The 19,614-nt window shown below is 45.4% G+C and overlaps 1 protein-coding gene and 1 pseudogene across 3 annotated transcripts in view; both read left to right on the forward strand.

The window, feature by feature from the left end:
• The window catches only part of ATP6V0A4 (ATPase H+ transporting V0 subunit a4), a 38,261-nt gene extending 21,854 nt beyond the window's left edge, over positions 1-16,407 (forward strand). For both annotated transcript variants that reach the window (XM_079786070.1, XM_079786071.1), the window contains exons 15-21: positions 4,502-4,620; positions 6,556-6,772; positions 8,628-8,729; positions 11,064-11,174; positions 14,509-14,626; positions 14,769-14,940; positions 15,990-16,407. In XM_079786070.1, the coding sequence (XP_079642196.1) occupies positions 4,502-4,620; positions 6,556-6,772; positions 8,628-8,729; positions 11,064-11,174; positions 14,509-14,626; positions 14,769-14,940; positions 15,990-16,083 (933 nt within the window). In that variant the 3' untranslated portion in view covers positions 16,084-16,407. The remainder of the gene's footprint in view (positions 1-4,501; positions 4,621-6,555; positions 6,773-8,627; positions 8,730-11,063; positions 11,175-14,508; positions 14,627-14,768; positions 14,941-15,989) is intronic.
• A 123-nt stretch (positions 16,408-16,530) lies between these two features.
• On the forward strand, positions 16,531-19,295 carry LOC307108252 (putative elongation factor 1-alpha-like 3; annotated as a pseudogene). Its single transcript has one exon. The product of its transcript is annotated as a putative elongation factor 1-alpha-like 3 (transcript).
• Positions 19,296-19,614: the final 319 nt, after the last annotated feature.

Raw genomic sequence — 19,614 nt, forward strand, 5'->3', positions numbered from 1 at the left:
CTGCTTCTTTTAAAAGGCCCTGGTTGCTGAAACCGGTTTGGCTCAGTGGATAGAGTGTCGGCCTACGGACTCAAGGGTTGCAGGTTCGATTCCGGTCAAGGGCACGTACCTTGGTTGTGGGCACATTCCCAGTGGGGGGTGTGCAGGAGGCAGCTGATTGATGTTTCTAACTCTCTATCCCTCTCCCTTCCTCTCTGTGGAAAATCAATAAAATATATTTTAAAAAATAATAAATAAATAAAAAATAAAAGGCCCTGGTTGCCTGGAAAGTATGCATATTAGATCACCAATTTAGCATCCTAATCAAGTTTCCTCCTTTGGCATTTTCTTGCAGTGGGGTAACTTTTTTTTCCTAGAAAAATATGGATTTGCTTTTATTTTTGTTTAATTTTACTGCCTAGAATTGATACGAGTGGAAAAAGAGATGGTCAGCTTTTGTTTGTTATATCTATCTCAATTGGATTTGAGCTGAGCAAAACCAAGGTGATTCCTCACACTGGATTTGAAGGAGTTTTCCAGAAGATACGCACACGTAGTAGCCCAGCGCAGATCGCCACCAGGTGGCAGCCTTGTGCTCCAAATGAGCATGAGTGGTCTAGCCCTGAACTTGGGAGACGCAGTCCAGAAGTGTATCTTCTAAGCTCTTTTTGTGACAGAGAACCCAAAAACTCAGCTTTAGTTGCTGACTGTTAAGAGGGAACAGCACTGGCAGTAACATTGGTTGTGTGGTCTCTCCTATCTTGTGGGTCATCTCTCTCCTCTTCAGTTTTCCTGGGTCCTCCCACTGCCTGCCCTCCTCCCCTCCCTTATAAAAACAGAAAGTGCCCTAGCTTTTCTGTTGGCTCAATGGATAGAGCATCAGCCTGCGGACTGAAGGGTCCTGGGTTTGATTCCGGTCAAGGGCATATACCCAGGTTGTGGGCTCGATCCCCAGTAGAGGGTGTGGAGGAAACAGCCAGTCAATGGTTCTCTCTCATCATTGATGTTATTATCACTCCTCCCCTCCTCTATGAAATCAATAAAAATATATATTTTTTAAAAGAAAGCATTACCCAGGATGTGTTTATGCTTGCTTCCCAGGGACACTTGCATTCCAAGTTTTATCAAAAGAGGTAAAGTCCTTGAAAGCTAGTTTGCAAGCTGCAAAGTGCTAAAAAAGATATGCAAGTTGTTATTTTTGTAGACTGGAAGGCTTTCTCTTTGGTCCTGGGAGTTTTCTGATTAGCAACAGGTTGGGGAGTACAGAGGGGGTGGTTTTAGGGTCTGGTTGGCCTTGCTTTGAATCGTTTTGCTCCCACTGTCCTCTCTCTTGCCCTCACAGCCCACATCTAATGCAGCAGCAAATCCTGAGTGCCCAGGTCTGCTCCCCACAAAGGGAGGGTGGTTAATTCACATCTCAGAACTGAGCCCTCCAGAGTTCCTGCTCTTTGTGCAGTTTTTGTCATCTGTCCACCAGGCAAAAAAGAAAGGAAAACGTGAGAGTGAAAGAGGAGGCGGGGTGTTGAAAATAATCTTCCAGGTAGCACTTAGATTTTTAAAAATTTATGGTCTTTTTATCATAAAATAATAATATGTACGATTAAGAATCCATATAATACAAAATACTGTAACAATGAAAAGAAAGACTTGTGTTTCCCACCTCTCCGTTCCTGCAGTCCTAGTCCCCAGAGATAACCTGTTAAACAGAACATCTTTGTGCCTATGTTAGCTCTTACATAAATTAATGACGGGTTTGGTTTTTGCATAATGCAAACTTCTACAGCTGCATTTATTGACTGAATGCATCATCTATTTTGAATCAAATCACGAAATACTTGGCTATCAGAGCTGTGCGGTCTTTCAAAAGGTGTCTGTAAATATTTTATAAGAAATGAACATAACAATGATTATGGAATCAGGCAGCCCGTGTTTAAATCCTGGCCTGAAACTCTGGGCATTGGCTCTGATTTGAGCTCTACTGACACCCCAGCTACACTTCTTCTATAGCTGGACTAAGGGAAATGGGACTTTGGAAACCCAGGAGCGTAATCCCATGGAAATAAAGCTTTCTACTATATCGCATCTTCTCATGGGGGCCTCTGGAAGTGTTTATTTCAGTGGTACCCCAAGAAGTCCATCCCACTAGCAATGGGGGAAGACAAGACCTGTTTTTCTCCCGTAACAAGAAGATTAAATGATTTTCACATGTAAAACACCTAGAAAGAGTTTAATGCATAAATGGGGTAAATGCTCCATTTGCTATTTGTATTATTTTTCCCGAGGTGTTTAAGTAACTCAGTTTCCCCAAAATTAAGATAAATTCCCTCGAATGTAAAATGGGAATCCATATAGAGTTGTCCTCCCTTATTCATGGGGACACGTCCCAAGACCCCCAGGGGATGCCTGAATCCGTGGATAGTACTGACTCCATGTACACTATGTTTTTTCCTGTCATACACACCTATGATAAAGTTAATTTATGAATGAGACACAATAAGAGATTAACAATAATAAAATAGAACAATTATAACAATATACTGTAACAAAAGTTATATGAATATGGTCTCTATCTCAAAATACCTTATTGTACTGTGCTTACTTTTTTACTTAAGCACTTTATAGATCCTCTTTGGCATATCTGAATTGCCAGCATCACCTTGGGGTCCTTATGAAGTAAAATAAGGGTGACTTGAACACAAGCACTACGTTAGTATCAATACTATGTTAGTATTGATCTGATAACCAAGGCTACTCGGTAACTAACGGGCGGGAAGCGTGTACAGTGTGGGGACGCTGGACAACGTAATGGCTCGTGACTCAGGTGGCATGGAAAGGGACAGTGCGAGATTTCATCAGACTTCTCAGAATGGCACACGATTTCAAACGTATGAATTGTTTACTTCTGGAATTTTCCATTTCATATTTTCAGACCACAGTTGACCATGGACAACTGAAACCACAAAAAATGAAACCATAGCTAAGTGGGAGACAAATGTCTCTATCTCATGGGGTTTTTGTTAGAATTAAACAGGATAAACACATGTAAGGAGCTTAGTGTGTGCCTGGTACTTACCGACGAGCATGGTTAGTTTATCAGGCTTGGCTGGCTCTGCAGCATGCTAGTTACCCTGCCCTCACCAAGCTGAGAGATCCCGTGGGTTTGGCTAACCAGGTGGGCAAAGGAGGAGCAGACTGTGGAGGGCAAGCCTGGTGCAGCTCAGAGGTCGAGGCACACGGGGAGGGGAGGGGAGGGAGGCTCCTCTGGTGTGTGGGCATCATCACTGGTGTCCCTTCTCTTACCTGCCCAGCGACCTCCTTAGTGATCGCCCAGCTGGGAGCCACTCAGGACATTGTAAAGAAGCAGTGAGATGTGGTGCCTGCCCCTGTGTGTACAGGAGAGAGGGCAGGTGACTATGCATTGAGCCTGTGCCTAGGTGGATGCTGACCCCGAGTCACTGTAGGAGGGAAGAGAAGTTTGTGGCTTTGCTACCTTTGAGATGCAGTACGACAAGCCCTCAAGATGTGCCTAGCAGGCAGTTGGGGATGTGCCTGAAGTTGGAGAGGTGTCAGAGGTAGTGGAGAGGACTTGAATCATTTGCCTGAGGGTGGGGATTGGGAACTACAGGGAGTTTAAGATTTCTGTGCGGGAGAAGAACGTTGGTGAATGGGGTCACTAATCAGCCCCCGACCACTGCGGGTGCTTGCTGTCTGTGTTGTTCTCCTGGGGGCAGGCAGACACACATGCCCATCACTCTGCAAGTTGACAAACAGGAACTTCAGAGAAGGCAGGGACCATGCCTTACCCATGGTGCTAATAAATATAGGCTACCGCAGTGGCTTCTTGAGAATGGCCTGGAAGGTGCTTTGTAATGTAAAGGACTAGAGAATTTCAAAGTCAAACATGCTATTTATTATTAAGAAGGGATTGGATAGCCCAGCTGGTGTGGCTCAGTGGTTGAGCATTGATTTATGAACCAGGAGGTCATGACTTGATTCCCGGTCAGGGCACATGCCTGGATTTCGGGCTACATCCCCAGTGTGGGGTGTGCAGGAGACGGCTTACTAATGATTCTCATCATTGATGTTTCTATCTCTTTCTCCCTCTCCCTTCCTCTCTGAAATCATTTTTTTTATATTTAAAAAAGAAGGGATTGGATAAATTCATGGGTCAGAGATCTACACTTTTATTAAGGGAACTGAGGCAAGTTTGGGGTCTCCAAAATATTTCATGATTTATTTTCATTTAGGTCAGGGAAAAATCATGTAGGATTTTCCTCCCCAGTTTCCTTCCAGCCACTTGCTATTTTACTGGCACTAATGGTTCGGACACTTTTGTCATCAGAGTTGCATTTATATAAGGGGCTGGTCCTTCTCTGAACCTAAAATGCACGAGTGGAACGGGACTGAAATTAGAGACTGTGGATCCCAGAGCAACTTCTCAGGGGAAATTGTGCGATTGTCCCCAACCCTGGTAGGACGTCCAGATTCTGGCCTCAAGTGTTTCTTCACGTTTCCCACCCAGATTTGGAACTTGGCTTCAAACAAGCTGACATTCTTGAACTCCTATAAAATGAAGATGTCGGTGATCCTGGGGATCGTCCAGATGACTTTTGGCGTCATTCTCAGCCTTTTCAATCACATGTGAGTTTTAGGATTCTCTTTCCGCCTGTTGGCCTGACCCCATTGGCGATGAGCAGTGACAGAGCCACGGACTGTGCCCCGTGTCCCTCTGTGTGAGGTTCCTTCCCCATGTCTCTTGGCGTGAGCCAGGACAAGCTGGTGCCTGGGAATGGCCCTCTGTCCCTCAGCTGAATTCCTCAGAGGTGAGTAATATTTCCATGAGGGTTCAGAGTGAGGCTGGCAAGCCCACAGCACCTTGTGTCCCCCAACCTGAAAGGCTTGTTCGTGTATATCAAGGCTTAGCTCCCACCAGTGGGGACATAGTGCCTTTTGCCAAAGTGCCCTTCGATTCTAAATTCCCTTTGGTGTCATTTCTTCCTGTCGGCAGCACCCTCTCCCTTCTTTGGCTCTTAATGTTCTCCTGCCTATTCCTTTCCTTCAATCAAGAACCATCTCTGGAAAGCTTCTCCAACTTACTTCCGCAGCAGGTATACGTCTTTGAAGCCAGTGTCCACGGTGCCTGTTCAGAGGCGCCGTGTGGGGATCTGGCAGCTGGTAGGAGTTGCTGCCGAGTAGTTTGAGAGTAAGTGAGGGCAGCATGAGGCCACACACGTGATATAGGGTTTGGAATCAGAAGTTTAAGTACTGCTTCCAATTTTTCATATCCGTGTGACCATGGACATGTTGCTTAACGTCTCTGAGATTGTTTTCTTTTATAGAGTGGGAATATAGTAGTCAGAATGAGTTAGGTTATTGTGAGGTAACAAATAACCCCCAAATCTCAGTTGCTAAGCTAAAGACCATGACATGTCCACTGCTGGACCCCCGGGGGCTCTGTGCCTGTCATCTTCACACTGGGACCTGGGCTGATGGGCAGCCACCAGTGGAGCGCTGCCAGTGCCACGGTGGGAGGAGACTGATTAATTACCGTTGACGCTTAAGTTTCCACCCCAAAGTGACACCTGCCACTTCCGTTCCCATTTCATTGGCCAGAGCCAGTCACACAGTGACCCCTGATCTGAAAGGCCGAAGAAGTACAATTCTACTGAAAAGTAGGAAGTACGTAGTGTGCAAACTAATGACAAGCACCCTGGTGCTCCTGCCTGCCTGGCAGTTCCATGCGGATTCAGTGAGAAAGAATCCCAGACGGCACTTTCTGCCTAGACCTTATTTAGCTTCATTAAGTGTCAGGCTGGCCTCACGTAGCTCTGATAATCCCATTTTTTAAATCTCCTTTTCTAGCTCTTGCAATTAACAAAGGGCATGGGGCTCTTTCTGATATTTTTCACTTGGGTGCCCCCAACTTAGTCTCCCCCCCCCCCCCCCGCCATTTTAAAATATGAAAACCATTTTTAACTTGCAGGCTATAAAAACCTGAGGGGGCCCTGGCCGACTTGGCTCAGTGGATAGAGTGTCAGCCTCCAGACTGAAGGGTCCCAGGTTCGATTCCGGCCAAGGGCACATGCCTGGGTTGCGGGCTCAATCCCCAGTGGGGGCCATGCAGGAGGCAGCCGATCAATGATTCTCTCTCATCTCTCTCATCATTGATGTTTCTATCTCTTTCCTCCCTTCCTCTCTGAAATCAATAAAGAAATACATTTTAAAAAACAAAACAAAACCTGAGGGCCCTACTTTGCCCCCCTATCTTAAGGCATTCTTAGGAGGAAAGCTCTCAAGTCACCCCCATATACCCGTGTGTTTTCAATGTTTTGACATGAGTTGGGCCTGCATTTGAAGCTTTGGCCAAATCACCAACTGACTGTGGGGGCTCAATCTTTGCTTCAGAGTTGACCTCTAGACTTTGCTTCTTTCCAAATCTTTTGTGCAAACGCACTTTCCTTTCCATCCGTGCATGATTGCTGCTTCCCAGGGGAGTTAATGCAGTTAACATTTTATGCTTTGGGAAAAATAATTACTGATATTTTTTCTCAATGTTCTGTGTGTGTGTCCCCCTAGATACTTCAGAAAAACGCTCAACATCCTTCTGCAATTTATTCCGGAGATGATTTTTATGCTGTGCCTGTTTGGATACCTGGTTTTCATGATCATTTTCAAATGGTGCTACTACGATGTCCACATGTCCCAGAAGGCCCCCAGCATCCTCATCCACTTCATCAACATGTTTATGTTTAACTATAACGACCCCTCGAATGCACCCCTGTACAAACATCAGGTATTATGGGCTTTTTCTTCTTTTATGCACCTAATTATGGTAGATCTCTCTCATACTCTTGAGTACCACAGAGACTAGTTATTTGCAAGACTGAGCTATCTTGCCCTAACCAGTTTTGCTCAGTGGCTAGAGCATTGGCCTGCAGACTGAAGGATCCCGGGTTCGATTCCGGTCAAGGGCACATGCCCGGGTTGCGGGCTCGATCCTCAGTAGAGGGCATGCAGGGGAAGCTGATCAATGATTCTCTCTCATCATTAATGTTTCTATGTCTCTCTCCTTCTCCCTTCCTCTATGAAATCAACAAGAATATACTTTAAAAAATAAAATAAAAATAAACTCCAGCTAAGATTTACAAGAAAGAAAATGGAAATAGGATCAGGAAGAGGAGTCCCTCTGTTCGCATGTCAGGCTCTCCGGGGGGCTTCCGCTGGCTCGTTTGGGTTTTATCTCTTGTTTTCCTCTGTGCTCTTCCTCTGTGGACAGCACTGCCCAACGGTCGGACTTCTTTGCCACTCTGATTCCTTCCATTTATTTCAGCTTCACTCTCAACTTGATATTTTATTTTTAAACACTATAAATGTTCCATGGGAGCTGGATATAAATAGCACTCCGTGAGTCATTCTTTGGTAACACAAATAGATCTCTTCCTCTGGCTTCTCCCAGCGATTAACCTGATAATATTGCTTGAAGGTCGAGTTTTCACTAAAGGAAGGCCCACGGATATAGGTCAAGTTCTAGGGCGAGTTTCCCAAAGCCAGGGGACCCTGGGGTGCACCTGTCCCAACAGTGAGTCTCATCCTGGAGCCCTGGTGAAAGTCAGGCTCCTCCCATGGCCCTGCGCGTCCTCACGAGTTTGATTCCTACTTGTTTTCTCCTTCCCTTCAGAAGCAGCAAATAAGAAGGAAAAAATGCCTTGTGATGGGGCTTTTTTTTTTTTTAAATGAAAAAATAAGAGACTGTTTTCGATAATAACCAGAGAAGACGTATACCTCTGAAAGCTCTCTGGTGGTATCCTATCTTTTTGTTATACGTCAATGGTAACCTTGAACCACCCCTAGCTGTTAGCATTAAATGAATGTATTTGGAAGGTTAATTTACTCATTGCCTGAGTCTAAATGAAAATTTACTTGGATTTTCCAAGCAAGTCTTCACTTTCAGGCAAAGGACTGAAATTCACCAAACAGATCACGTGCTAATAGCCCTTTTCATGAAGACTGAAGCCCTCACTTAGTCTGGAATATGCAGTGAGCATGGCTTTTCCAGCTTTTTCTCATTAAAAACATCGTTGGGGTTGACTGGTTTTCCCAAGCCCTAGTATGAAGATGAATTATCTTGACACAGTTTGACATTTCCATAACCTCATTTTGGGTTCAAGCAGCTGGGAGAGACATTGTAGGTTGATAAATACAGCCCCTTCTCAGCACTGTCCTGGCTGTCTTACTGTCGTTCTTGACTATCGAAGAAGAGCAACAGATAATATAAATCTCCAGTTGCTTGTACAACACGAGGGGGAAAGCCTGGTTTAGAATAGACAAATGGGCCTGGCTGGTATGGCTCAGTGGTTGAGTTTTGACCTATGAACCAGAAGGTCAGGGTTCAATTTCCAGTCAGGGCACATGCCCAGGTCATGGACTCCATCACCAGTAGAAGGCATGCAGGAGGCAGCTGATTGATTATTCTCTCTTATCATATATGTTTCTATCTCTCCCTCTCCTTTCCTCTCTGAAATCAATAAAAAATATTAAAAAATAAAACAAAATGCAACTGAAATGACTCACACTTAGCGTTTTTATCATATAAAGTATGCTGTGTGATCACCTTAAAGTGATAGGATCTTACCATTCTGGTCTTGCAGCAAGAAGTCCAAAGTTTCTTTGTTGTTATGGCTTTGATTTCTGTACCGTGGATGCTTCTGATTAAGCCATTTATTCTTAGAGCCAATCATCGGAAATCTCAGGTAAGAGTCATTCCTTTCAGCTCACTCACTGTGGGTAGGCATGTGGGTTCCTTGGAAATAGAAGTCTGGGGTTGAGAGAGCATGCTGCGTGGACCAAGCCTGAAAGACAGTGGCAAGGTAGGTAACTGGACTTCCCCAGATATGTTCTCTTCTATAGAGTTTGACTTTTCCAGAATAATGTTCTATTAAGGCCAAGCAGGTTTAAATCTTACGTCTTGCAAACTTTGCTTGTGTGTGTGTGTGTGTGTGTGTGTGTGTGTGTGTGTGTGTGTGTGTGTGTGATTGCTATATAATACTCCCTTGCATGAATGTACCACAATTTAGTTACCATTCAGATACTGATAGTTATTTGGCTTGTTTCCAATTTTGGTAATTACAAATAGTGCTTCTGTAAACTTCCTGTGCACGTCCTTTGGCACCTGTGTCTTTAGAGAGTTGCAAGTAACTAATTTAAAATTGATTATTTTATTTCAGACAGCACCCAGGTCAAACAGCATGAGATGTTAGCTAAAGGGGCTGACTACAAAGTGTATTTTGACTGAGGTGAAGAGTCACTAACATTCACAAAGTCCAGTATCATGCTTTTACCAAACTATTCATGTTTATTTTAACCAATTCCAGCATAGGACTAGAAAAGGCTAGATAGAGTTAGAGATGGAAGTGGAGAAACTATCTTTTCTTTTTTCTGTGATATTTTCTCCCTTCAGTTGACGGAATGTTAAAGTAATGTTAGCTTAAGTCACATTCCTCACCAGGGGGCAGGGAACCATGAACCCAGAGCCCCGTCGGTACCTGGTACCCCGGAATTCCTGTTCATATGGACTCAAGCCCACTTCTGGGCTCTACAAAGGTCCAACCACAGCACTGGCACAGCTAGATCCTGGTGTGGCCACTGGGCAGCAGTTTGTGGAGAGTGTAGGTGAGCATGGACAGTGTGGGGGTAGTATCCACACATGTGCACACCGGCCCTCCAGCTGTGGGAGGGCACCAGAGTTGAGAAGGAAAGTGGCGTGTCATCGCGCAGGCCAGCTCTCCTGGGACTCTGAATTTGAACCTGGCCTTTCAAGTTCTTATGAGGCTAGAACATATTTTACTTAGGAATATGTTGGCTTAATTTATAACTTTTCAGTATTTAAACATATGACACATGGACTTCCATTGTGACCTTTGCCCAGGGGCCTGCAAATACTAGGTGCAGACTCATGGAAGAGAAAAAAGCACTGATACTTTCATGCCTAATTTGCAACACTCCTCCCGTGAAATCATTCTAGGAACAATTTTCAGCATGGGACACTAAGTTTCACAGCGACTGGGAAGAAATAGTTGATTGAAACTCAGGGATAAAACCAGGCCAAACTGAATGGTCACTACACCTTGATTTTTGTCCCCCCGCTCCCCCCTCCTTGGATTTTTTTCTTAGCTATTTTTATAAAGTGATGTTTTTATTTAGAAAAGTATATTTGTGTTGGAAAAGTGATTGTCTTAGTCTGTTTGGGCTGCTATAACAAGTACCACAGACTGGGTGGCGTATAAACAACAGAAATTCACTGCTTACAGTCCTGGAGGCTGGGAAGCCCAAGGTCAAGGCTCCAGCACATTCACCTTCTGGGTAAGGCCCCTTCCTGGTTCATGGTGAGAAGGCACCTTCTCTTTGTGTCCTCACATAGAGGAAGGGGTGAGGATGCTCTCTGGGGTGTCTTTTATAAGGGCACGAATCCCATTCCTGAGGGCTCCACCCTCATGTCCTAATCACCTTCCAAAGGCCCCACCTTCTAAAACTATCATCTTTGGAGGTTAGGATTTCAACATAGGAATTTTGGAGGGAAACACCAACATTCAGATCATAGCAGTCATTAATACCTAATTTTTCCCATAGAAATCTGCATGTTTCGATCACAAGGCTAAGTATGTCACTGATGGTTTTATGACTGTGTGCATATAAGTATAAATAAAAAAGGCACTCTGGTGTGTGCGTTGGTTTACTCTAAAGACTGACCCATTTGGCATCTTCTGGCGCCATGGAGAAAAGCACATGCTCTGGAATCCCTGCCTGGGTTTGAATCCTGGCTCTGCTGCTAACCAGCCTTACCGGCTGGGATCCTGGGCACATTTATTAACCTTTCTGTGCTGTAGTTTACCTCTCTGTAAAATGGGGTGGTGACTCTGCTCGTGTAAAAAGATTGTTATGAAGGCTAAATGAGATAACGTAGAGAGGGTTTAGAACAGTGGCTGGGACGTAGCTAATATTTCACGAGAGCCTGTGTTTTGTATAGAATTGTTGTGATTCTGATTCTAAGGATGAATCGAGCACTTCATTTCCTTGCTTGCTGACAGCTGCAGGCATCCATAATTCAAGAACACGCTGCTGAAGACATTGAAGGTGACAACTCGAGCCCTCCCAGGAGAGCAGATGCCCGCAGGGCCCAAGAGGACTACGAAGAAGAGGTATTTGGGACTCGACACCCTACAAAGACTTCCCAGTTTGTACAGATTCTAGAAGCGGACCTGGTCAGGGGCGGTGGTCAAGTATTGAAGAGCCATTTGGGCGTGGGCACCAGCCGATCAGAATGAACTTGGGCAGTAGCGCTGGTTGGGTCAAGAGGACCCTGCTGGTGGCAGCCCTGTAATTGCTGAGTCACAGGAAACTGGGGAGTTCCTAGGGCAGCGGATGCCTACAGGATCAGAACAACAGCTACTTACCAACCAATCTAGGAGTGTTGTAATATTTTAGCCCAGGTGCTGCTACATCTGTGAGCGTGAGGTGAACGTCAGCCTTCAGATCTAGTGACATCAGAGGCCACCGATGGTACTGAGACCTCCTTGGCTCAGCACTGGGCCCCAAAAGTCAGCTTTCCCATCAGGGACCCTCAAACCGTGAGAGCAGAGTCCAAATGTCACCCTAGATATTGAAGCAAAAAGTGGATCATTTTTTTCCCAGTCCCCTTCCGGACCCAAGTGTGCACAGCCTCCTTCGCCTCTTGCCTCCACCGTGCTCTGTCACAACTTTCTTCATTAGTTAACCTTTGTAAGACTATCTGCTCTCTGTGGATTCAGGAATTGTTTTGTTTCCTCCTCCCTCCCTGCCACTCCCCACTCAGGAATGTGCCACATTTTCCCAGCCCGAAGGCAGCTGGCTGCTCACAGTCCTGAACTGGCTGGGGGTTATCACTGGAGCTCTATTCTTATTCTGCAGTGGGGACAGGGTTCTGTGAGGCCTGAGGGATGCTAAGAGTAGCTCCATTTGTGATGTTAATTACTAAAAAAAATAATCATTTGAATGAATGGATGGTCATTAGACCTAATGAGAAAAACAATCTGGATTTTGAACAACTGTTCCTACAAGATTCCAGGTAAGGAGAATAACCCATATTGGTGGCTATTGATATTACTAAGTTTGTTAGACTTGCTGGAATGTTTTAGACTCCAACCCACACATCTTCAGACTCACCAGGCCCAGCCTGTCCAGTACAGCTTCTATAATCTTCTCATGCCCTCGACATGTATCCAGTCCCTGTTCACCGGCCAACACCACCATAACCCGGCTGCCCCTGTTTGGGTAATGTCAGGTTCCATTTGTAGGCTCCTTCCCCCGCCCCCCCCAACCCCCCCCCCCCCCCCCCACCATGGTCATGCATGGGTCTCCCATTGCAAGGTGAATACAGGCTTGACTCTACCTCCCCCTAGAAGTCCTCTCCCACTTCTCTCCTCACCAAGAGTTAACCGAACTCAAGGGTAAGGACAGTGCCCAGACTGCCAAGTCTACCCAAGACTTCTGACACTAGCCACAAGTTTGGGGCTCCCCAGGACCACCCTCCCTTCAGACCAGCCAGTTACAAGTTCAGGGTCCCCTCAGACTGCCTTGGGTTCAATCATTTATAAACCCACTCATGGAACTCAGGAAAGGGCAATGCTTAGTTTTGTTGTAGCAAAAGCACACACATCAGAACCAGCCAGAGGAAGAGGCACACGGGGAATCCACTGGGAGGACTCCAAAGCGAAGCTTCTGTGTTCTCAGGGGTGCGTTCTTCTCCCAGCACTGACGTGTGGTAATGCGTGCGCAGGTGGCCAGCCCGGAAGCTCACTGCCCGATGTTTTATTGGGGCCTCATTACGCAGGCATGGTTGATCTAGTGCCACCCAGGTGGTCTCCGTCGCCCTTTCTTTCCTGGAGATGGGGCTGAGAGCATGTGTCTCCAAGTCCAATTCTAACCACTTGGTTGGTCTTTCTGGTGTGACCTACCCCCAAATAAACGGCCAGAAGTGATCCCAAGAACTCACCAAAAATAACAAAAGCATTTCTTTCACTTGTGAAAGTATACGGACTTGGAGGTGGCCCTCGGGGCCAGGACAAAGCTGAACCTCTCTTTGGGTAGGGTTAATTCTTCACTACACATTCTTCCTTTTCCTTGACTCTCTCTACCCACCCTGTCCATCTCTGCGCATCCCCAGCCTTCCATTCCTCCTAGTGGTTTTCATTGCCAAATTGAGAGGCATTGATTTTTGTCTTTTCTATAGCAACTGACATGGTTGACCATACCCCCATTCCTCCCTAGATACCTCTCCATCCTTGACTGCAGCCAGGTGGTTCCTCCTATCTCTGAATGAAGATGTTCCCCAAGGCTGAGTGAGAGCTCTTCTTCCAACGATCTTTTCCTTATTGATCTTCTCAGTCCTCCTCGCTCCCACTGTCCCTCCTCCCACAGGGGAGGTCCCAGGTGTCCATTTCCAGCCTAGACTTTTCTTCTGGGCTTGTTCTGCCTCTACTATTGTGTGCTGAGAGATCCTGCTTGTATGGGCAGCTGTCACCTGGAACGTGACACATCTGACAATTAACTGCTCATCTCCTTTCCCAATTTATCCATTTTTGTCAATGCAACTCTTTTCACTACTCAGACTCAGGAATCTCAGAGCCCTGTGTGACCCTGGCCCCTTCTGGGTAAAGGGTCCTTCTCTGTGTTCCCACAATGCCGCTGCATTCTCACTGAGGGCACTTCCCATACTGTTGTGTGGTGTCTGTCTGTCTGCATATTCTCCCTGGTAGACAGTGAGCTACTTGAGGGCAGAGAAGGCGCCAGTCATTCTGTGTCCCCCACAGCATCAGAGTGCATGGAGGAAACAGTGGGCATCATCCCTGTCTTCGCTCCATTTCTCCTCCTCTCATACCCAGGATCCCTAAGCTAATCCACAACCCGACTTTTTGCTTATAGGCTGTCCTTTAATGGTCCATTTTGCTTCCATATTAATCTTCCCCCAAATATTTCCTTATCTTTCCCTGCCACGTTCTATTCAGACCCTTTTTATGGCTGCTCAGTGATTCCGGGTCATTTTCTCGGCTCTGTCCTGCGTTGGTCTTTCCTGAAACTTCAACACCTGCACTCTCTTACTGGTCACCTACACAGCCTCCCAGTTCCAGCCAAATTGTTTTTCCCCAAAACTTTCCTCTGTGATATTCCCACCTACCCGCCTTACTAGAGTCCTTCTCTTTACCAGGAATGGTCTTGTTTTTCTTTGACTTCCGGATGCCTCCCCATCCTTCATGGCCCAGCACAAATCTCATGAGCCTTTTTCAACAACTTCTGGGACATGTTACTGCACACACACCACATCCTACTTGGTGCTGCTAATTCTCTTTCTACACGTACAGTAATATTTATTTTCCTCTAGTTCACCTGGAAATATCTTAACAGCAAAGCCCATGTCTTACTCATCTACATATTATTTATACTACTTTGTATGTAGAAAGTACTTAATGAAATAGAACAAAAAGTTTCCTCTTTCAGTTCAACTTTGGAGACATATTCGTGCATCAGGCCATCCACACGATCGAGTATTGCCTGGGCTGCATTTCGAACACAGCCTCTTACCTCCGGCTCTGGGCCCTCAGCCTGGCCCATGCAGGTGAGTGAGCCTCCAGCCGTGGTGCCGAGCTCGGAGCATGTGCTTGTAGCAGTGCCTTCTCTGGGTTCTTTCCAGCTCTTCTTTCTTAGGAATAGCCTGCATTTGCCACATAATACCGTGATGTTGCTCTTGCCTCTTGCAGAACTGTCCGAAGTGCTCTGGACCATGGTGATGAACATCGGCCTCCGCCTGCGAGGCTGGGGAGGACTCATCGGGGTCTTTATCATTTTTGCTGTGTTTGCTGTTCTGACAGTAGCCATCCTGCTGATCATGGAGGGGCTCTCTGCTTTCCTGCATGCCCTGCGGCTGCACTGGTGAGGACGGCCGGGCTGCAGGACCTCCGAGGGCTCTAGGGTGGAAGTGGGGCTGTCAGGCCAGCCGACTGGGTCCAAGTCCTGACCTGTTGTGTAGCATTAGCCACTGACATGCCTTTCCGGAACCTTAGTTTAGGCACCTGTAGGTGAACTATTCAATGATATCATATGTGTATGCATATATCATGGCTACCCTGTGAGAAATGCTAGTTCTCATTTACTCCTTCTCCTTTACATTTCCACTTGTTCTATTACAATTGGCTTTAGAATAAGGGATACCTGCAAATGTTGGTAAGGTGACAGATCTGAATTGGGCGCACGGAAGGCCGGCTGAGTCTGGGACCTTTGGCCTTTGTTGCCGAGTGCAGGAGTTAACACCCATAGTCCAGGCTTCCAAATTCTCAGAAAGTGGAAATTGAAGGAGGGTGCCTGCCAGGGAGAAGGCCCCCTTGACATTCACAGATTTTTCCGGAATGTAGCCCGTCTTCAGCTTTCGCCTCCCTCTGTACCTGCTGTTCGTAAAAAATGTTTTTATACTTCACTACTGAGTTGAGAATCACAGCGTCCCCTGCCTAAGGTTATAGCATCATTTTTGCCCGTGTCCTTAGGAAGTGAACTCTGCAACATTATAAACATAAATGATCTTACGTGATATCTGTTCTGTAAGTTATAGAAATATAAACTAAGATTCTGATTGTTATGCAGTTGAGCATCAGGATGAAAACGAAAAAGCACGTGTAACCTGCTAAGTGCTCTGCTCACTAGCTCATCAGACAGTGGTTCAAAGCGAGGGTGCTGGGGGTGGGGTGGCTATGCTGGTCTGTGAGGCCACCAGCAGAGGCCTGGTGGGGGGGAGGGTAGGAAAGGTGTAAGAGAGAAGGTTATAAAAGCCTCAGAGGTTCCCTGTGGCAGCATCAGCCTGGGTTCCTCCCCCCACGCCTTCCTGACTCTGCACTTGGTTTGACAAATGCTTCCTAGCTCCAGCTGCCTGCCTCTGGGTACCCCCTAGAGGTGGGTGTTTAACCCCCCTTTTCTTGCCCCAACAACAGGGTGGAGTTCCAGAACAAGTTCTACGTCGGGGCTGGGTACAAGTTTTCTCCATTCTCCTTTAAAAACATCCTGGATGGGACAGCCGAGGAGTAGCTGCAGGTCCCGTGGCCGATGGCCGACACCACCTTCTGTATCAGTCTTGTCTTTGACATCCGCCGTGCAAGGCTGTCAATGGAATGATTGTTCTCAGCCAACCAGAGGCGGGAAGCCATGTATTATTTAGCTACAAGCCCTGGGATTTGATTCGACTTCACCATGTTATAGAGGAACTACGTAGCAAGTCATTTCAACCTCCTGTGGGGTCTTAATTGTCAAATACTAAAGTGATAGAAAAATTGGGGAGGGGTTGCTAAATTGATGTTTTATTGTCATATTGTAAGTATTATATTTAAGAAAATAAACTTCTTGGGCCATTCACTTTTTCCGTAAGATGTCTTTATTCAAAATTACTTCATAAAATTTAGTGTTGATAATTTCAGGGCAAAGTTAAACAATAGAGCTACACAAACTACTCCCAAAGAAGGATTGTTATTTGATTCCTTCATTTCCTGCTTCCTCAAACACCTTTTATCTTCGTCTGAGGCTAAGCTGTACAAGATCAGGAACTTCCTCATAGATTTTTCTCTCTGGGTGAGGAAGAATAGCTAATGGTCTGTGTTTGATGGAGGGCTGGCCCCCGTGTGGCTCTCTGCATTGTTAATCCCCACCTGACATCATCAGCAACTTTGTTTGCTCTGAGAGCACATTATGTGGGAGTAACTGGAGAAAGTGATTTGTAGGCTTGGACAAGTTCAAGGACCAGGTGTAGAATAAGATTGCTCCAAATAGACAAACAGACTAACAGAACAGAAGTGACACGGAGCCAAAAACATACAATGGAGAAAAGGAAAGCATCTGGGAAAACTGGAAAGCCACATGCAAAAGAATGAACCTAGACTGCTGACACCACATACAAAATTAACAACATGAGTTAAAGGCTTAAATATAAGAATTGAAACAATGGATGCATAGAACATATAGGTACTAAATGTATGGACCTTGGTCTCAGAGGGTTTTTTGTGAACTTGACCCCAAAGGCCAGAGAAGTAAAAGCAAAAATATATGATTGGGGTTACATCAAACTAAAAAGCTTCTGCACAGCAAAAGAAACCATCAACAAAACAAAAAGGCAACCAACCAAATAGGAAAAGATATTTGTAATGATATCGCCAATAAGGGACTAAAATGTATAAAAAACAAAACAAAACAAAAAACACACACAAAACATCCAGTTTTTTCGCAATGGGTTTGCCGCCAGAACACAGATGTCATGAAAACCACTGTTAACTCAAACCCAAGATGGGGAAGGAAAAGACATAAACATTGTTGTCATTGGACACGTAGATTCCGGCAAGTCTGCCACTACTGGCCATCTGATCTACAAATGTGGTGGGATCGACAAAAGAACCATCGAGAAATTTGAGAAGGATGCTGCTGAGATGGGGAAGGGCTCCTTCAAGTATGCCTGGGTCTTGGATAAACTGGAAGCTGAACAGGAGCGAGGTATCACCATTGATATCTCCCTGTGGAAATTTGAGACCAGCAAGTATTATGTGACCATCACTGATGCCCCAGGGCACAGAGACGTCATCAAAAACATGAGTATCAGCACATCTCGGGCTGACTGTGCTGTCCTGATTGTTGCTGCTGGTGTTGGTGAATGTGAAGCAAGCATCTCCAAGAATGGACAGACCCATGAGCATGACCTTCTGGCTTACATGCTGGGTGTGAAACAGCTGAGTGTTGGTGTTAACAAAATGGATTCCACCGAGCCGCCCTGCAGCCAGAATAGATACCAGGAAATTGTTAAAGAAGTCAGCACCTACATTAAGAAAATTGGCTACAACCCTGACACAGTAGCGTTTGTGCCAATTTCTGGTTGGAATGGTGACCACATGCTGGAGCCAAGTGCTAACATGCCTCGGTTCGAGAGATGGAAGGTCACCCGTCATGATGGCAATGCCGAGGAACCACCCTGCTTGAAGCTCTGGATTGCATCCTGCCACCAACTTGTCCAACTGACAAGCCCCTGCGTCTGCCCCTCCAGGATGTCTACAAAACTGGAAGTTTTTGAAATCTGGTGATGCTGCCATTGTTGATATGATTCCTGGGAAGCCCATGCATGTTGAGAGCTTCTCTGACTACCCTTCTCTGGGCTGTTTCGCTGTTCGTGACGTCAGACAGACCGTTGCTGGGGGTGTCGTCAAAGCAGTGGACAAGAAGGCAGCTGGAGCTGGCAAAGTCACCAGGTCTGCCCAGAAAGCTCAGAAGGCTAAATGAATATTATTCCCAACACCTGCCACCCCAGTCTTAGTGGTGGAGGAACGGTCTCAGAACGGTGTCTCAATTGGCCAGTTAAGTTTAATAGTAAAAGACTGGTTAATGATCACAATGCATTGTAAGACCTTCAGAAGGAAAGGAGAGTGTTTTGTGGAGCATTTGGCTCTTTTGTGTGTGTGGCAGTTTTTAAGTTATTCGTTTTTAAAATCAGTACTTTTTAATGGAAACAACATGACCAAAAATCCGTCACAGAATTTTGAGACCCATTAAAATAACAAAGTTTAATGAGAAAAAACGCACGCATACAACTCAACAACAAAAACAAACAATCGAATTAAAAAATGGGCAGGGGACCTGAATAGACACTTTCCCCAAGAAGACATATAGATGGCCAACAGATATATGAAAAGATGCTCACCTTCACTAGTTACAAGGGAAATGCAAATCAAAACCACAACGAGCTCACACCTGTTAGAATGGCTATCATCAATAAGACGAGAAATATATTGGAGAGAATGTGGAGAAAAAGGAATCCTTGTCCACTGTCTAATGGGAATGTAAACTGATGCAGCCTCTATGGAAAACACTATTGAGGTTCCTCAAAAAATTAAGAAGCGAGCTACCATATGACCCAGTAATCCCTCATCTGGGTATCTACCCCCAAAATTTGAAAACATTTATTCCCAAAGATGTATGCGCCCCTGTGTTCATTGCAGCATTAGTCACGGTGGCCAAGACATGGAAATAACTAAAGTGCCCTCCAATGGATGATTGGATAAAGATGTGGCACATACGTACAATGAAATACTACTCAGCCGTGAAAAATGATGAGATACTGCCATTGTGGCAGCATGGGTGAATCTTGAGAGTATCATGCTAAGTGAAATAAGTCAGATGGAAAAGGACAAGAACCACATGATTTCACTCATGTGGGATATAAAACAGCAACAAACGAACAAACTTATGGAAACAGACAACAGTATGGTGGTTACCAGGGGGGTAGGGGGTAGAAGTGGGGAAGGATGAAAAGGGTAAAGGGGGGAAATATATGTAATGGAATGTAAATATACTTTGGGGCAGGGTGAGCCTACATGCAATATACAGATGATATATTATGGAATCTTACATCTAAAAATGTTATTAACCAATGTTACCCTAATAAATTTAATTTTTTTTTAAAAGATTGTTCCATTGACTCTTTAGTCTGAATGACCTTTATCCAGGTTAATTATTATGTCTATGGTAACTATCCTGGTAGAATGAAGTCTACTTAATACATAGTGCTTTACAATTTACGACGCACTT

This window comes from Cnephaeus nilssonii (assembly GCF_951640355.1).
Source record: "Cnephaeus nilssonii genome assembly, chromosome: 12".
NCBI classification, from domain to species: domain Eukaryota; kingdom Metazoa; phylum Chordata; class Mammalia; order Chiroptera; family Vespertilionidae; genus Cnephaeus; species Cnephaeus nilssonii.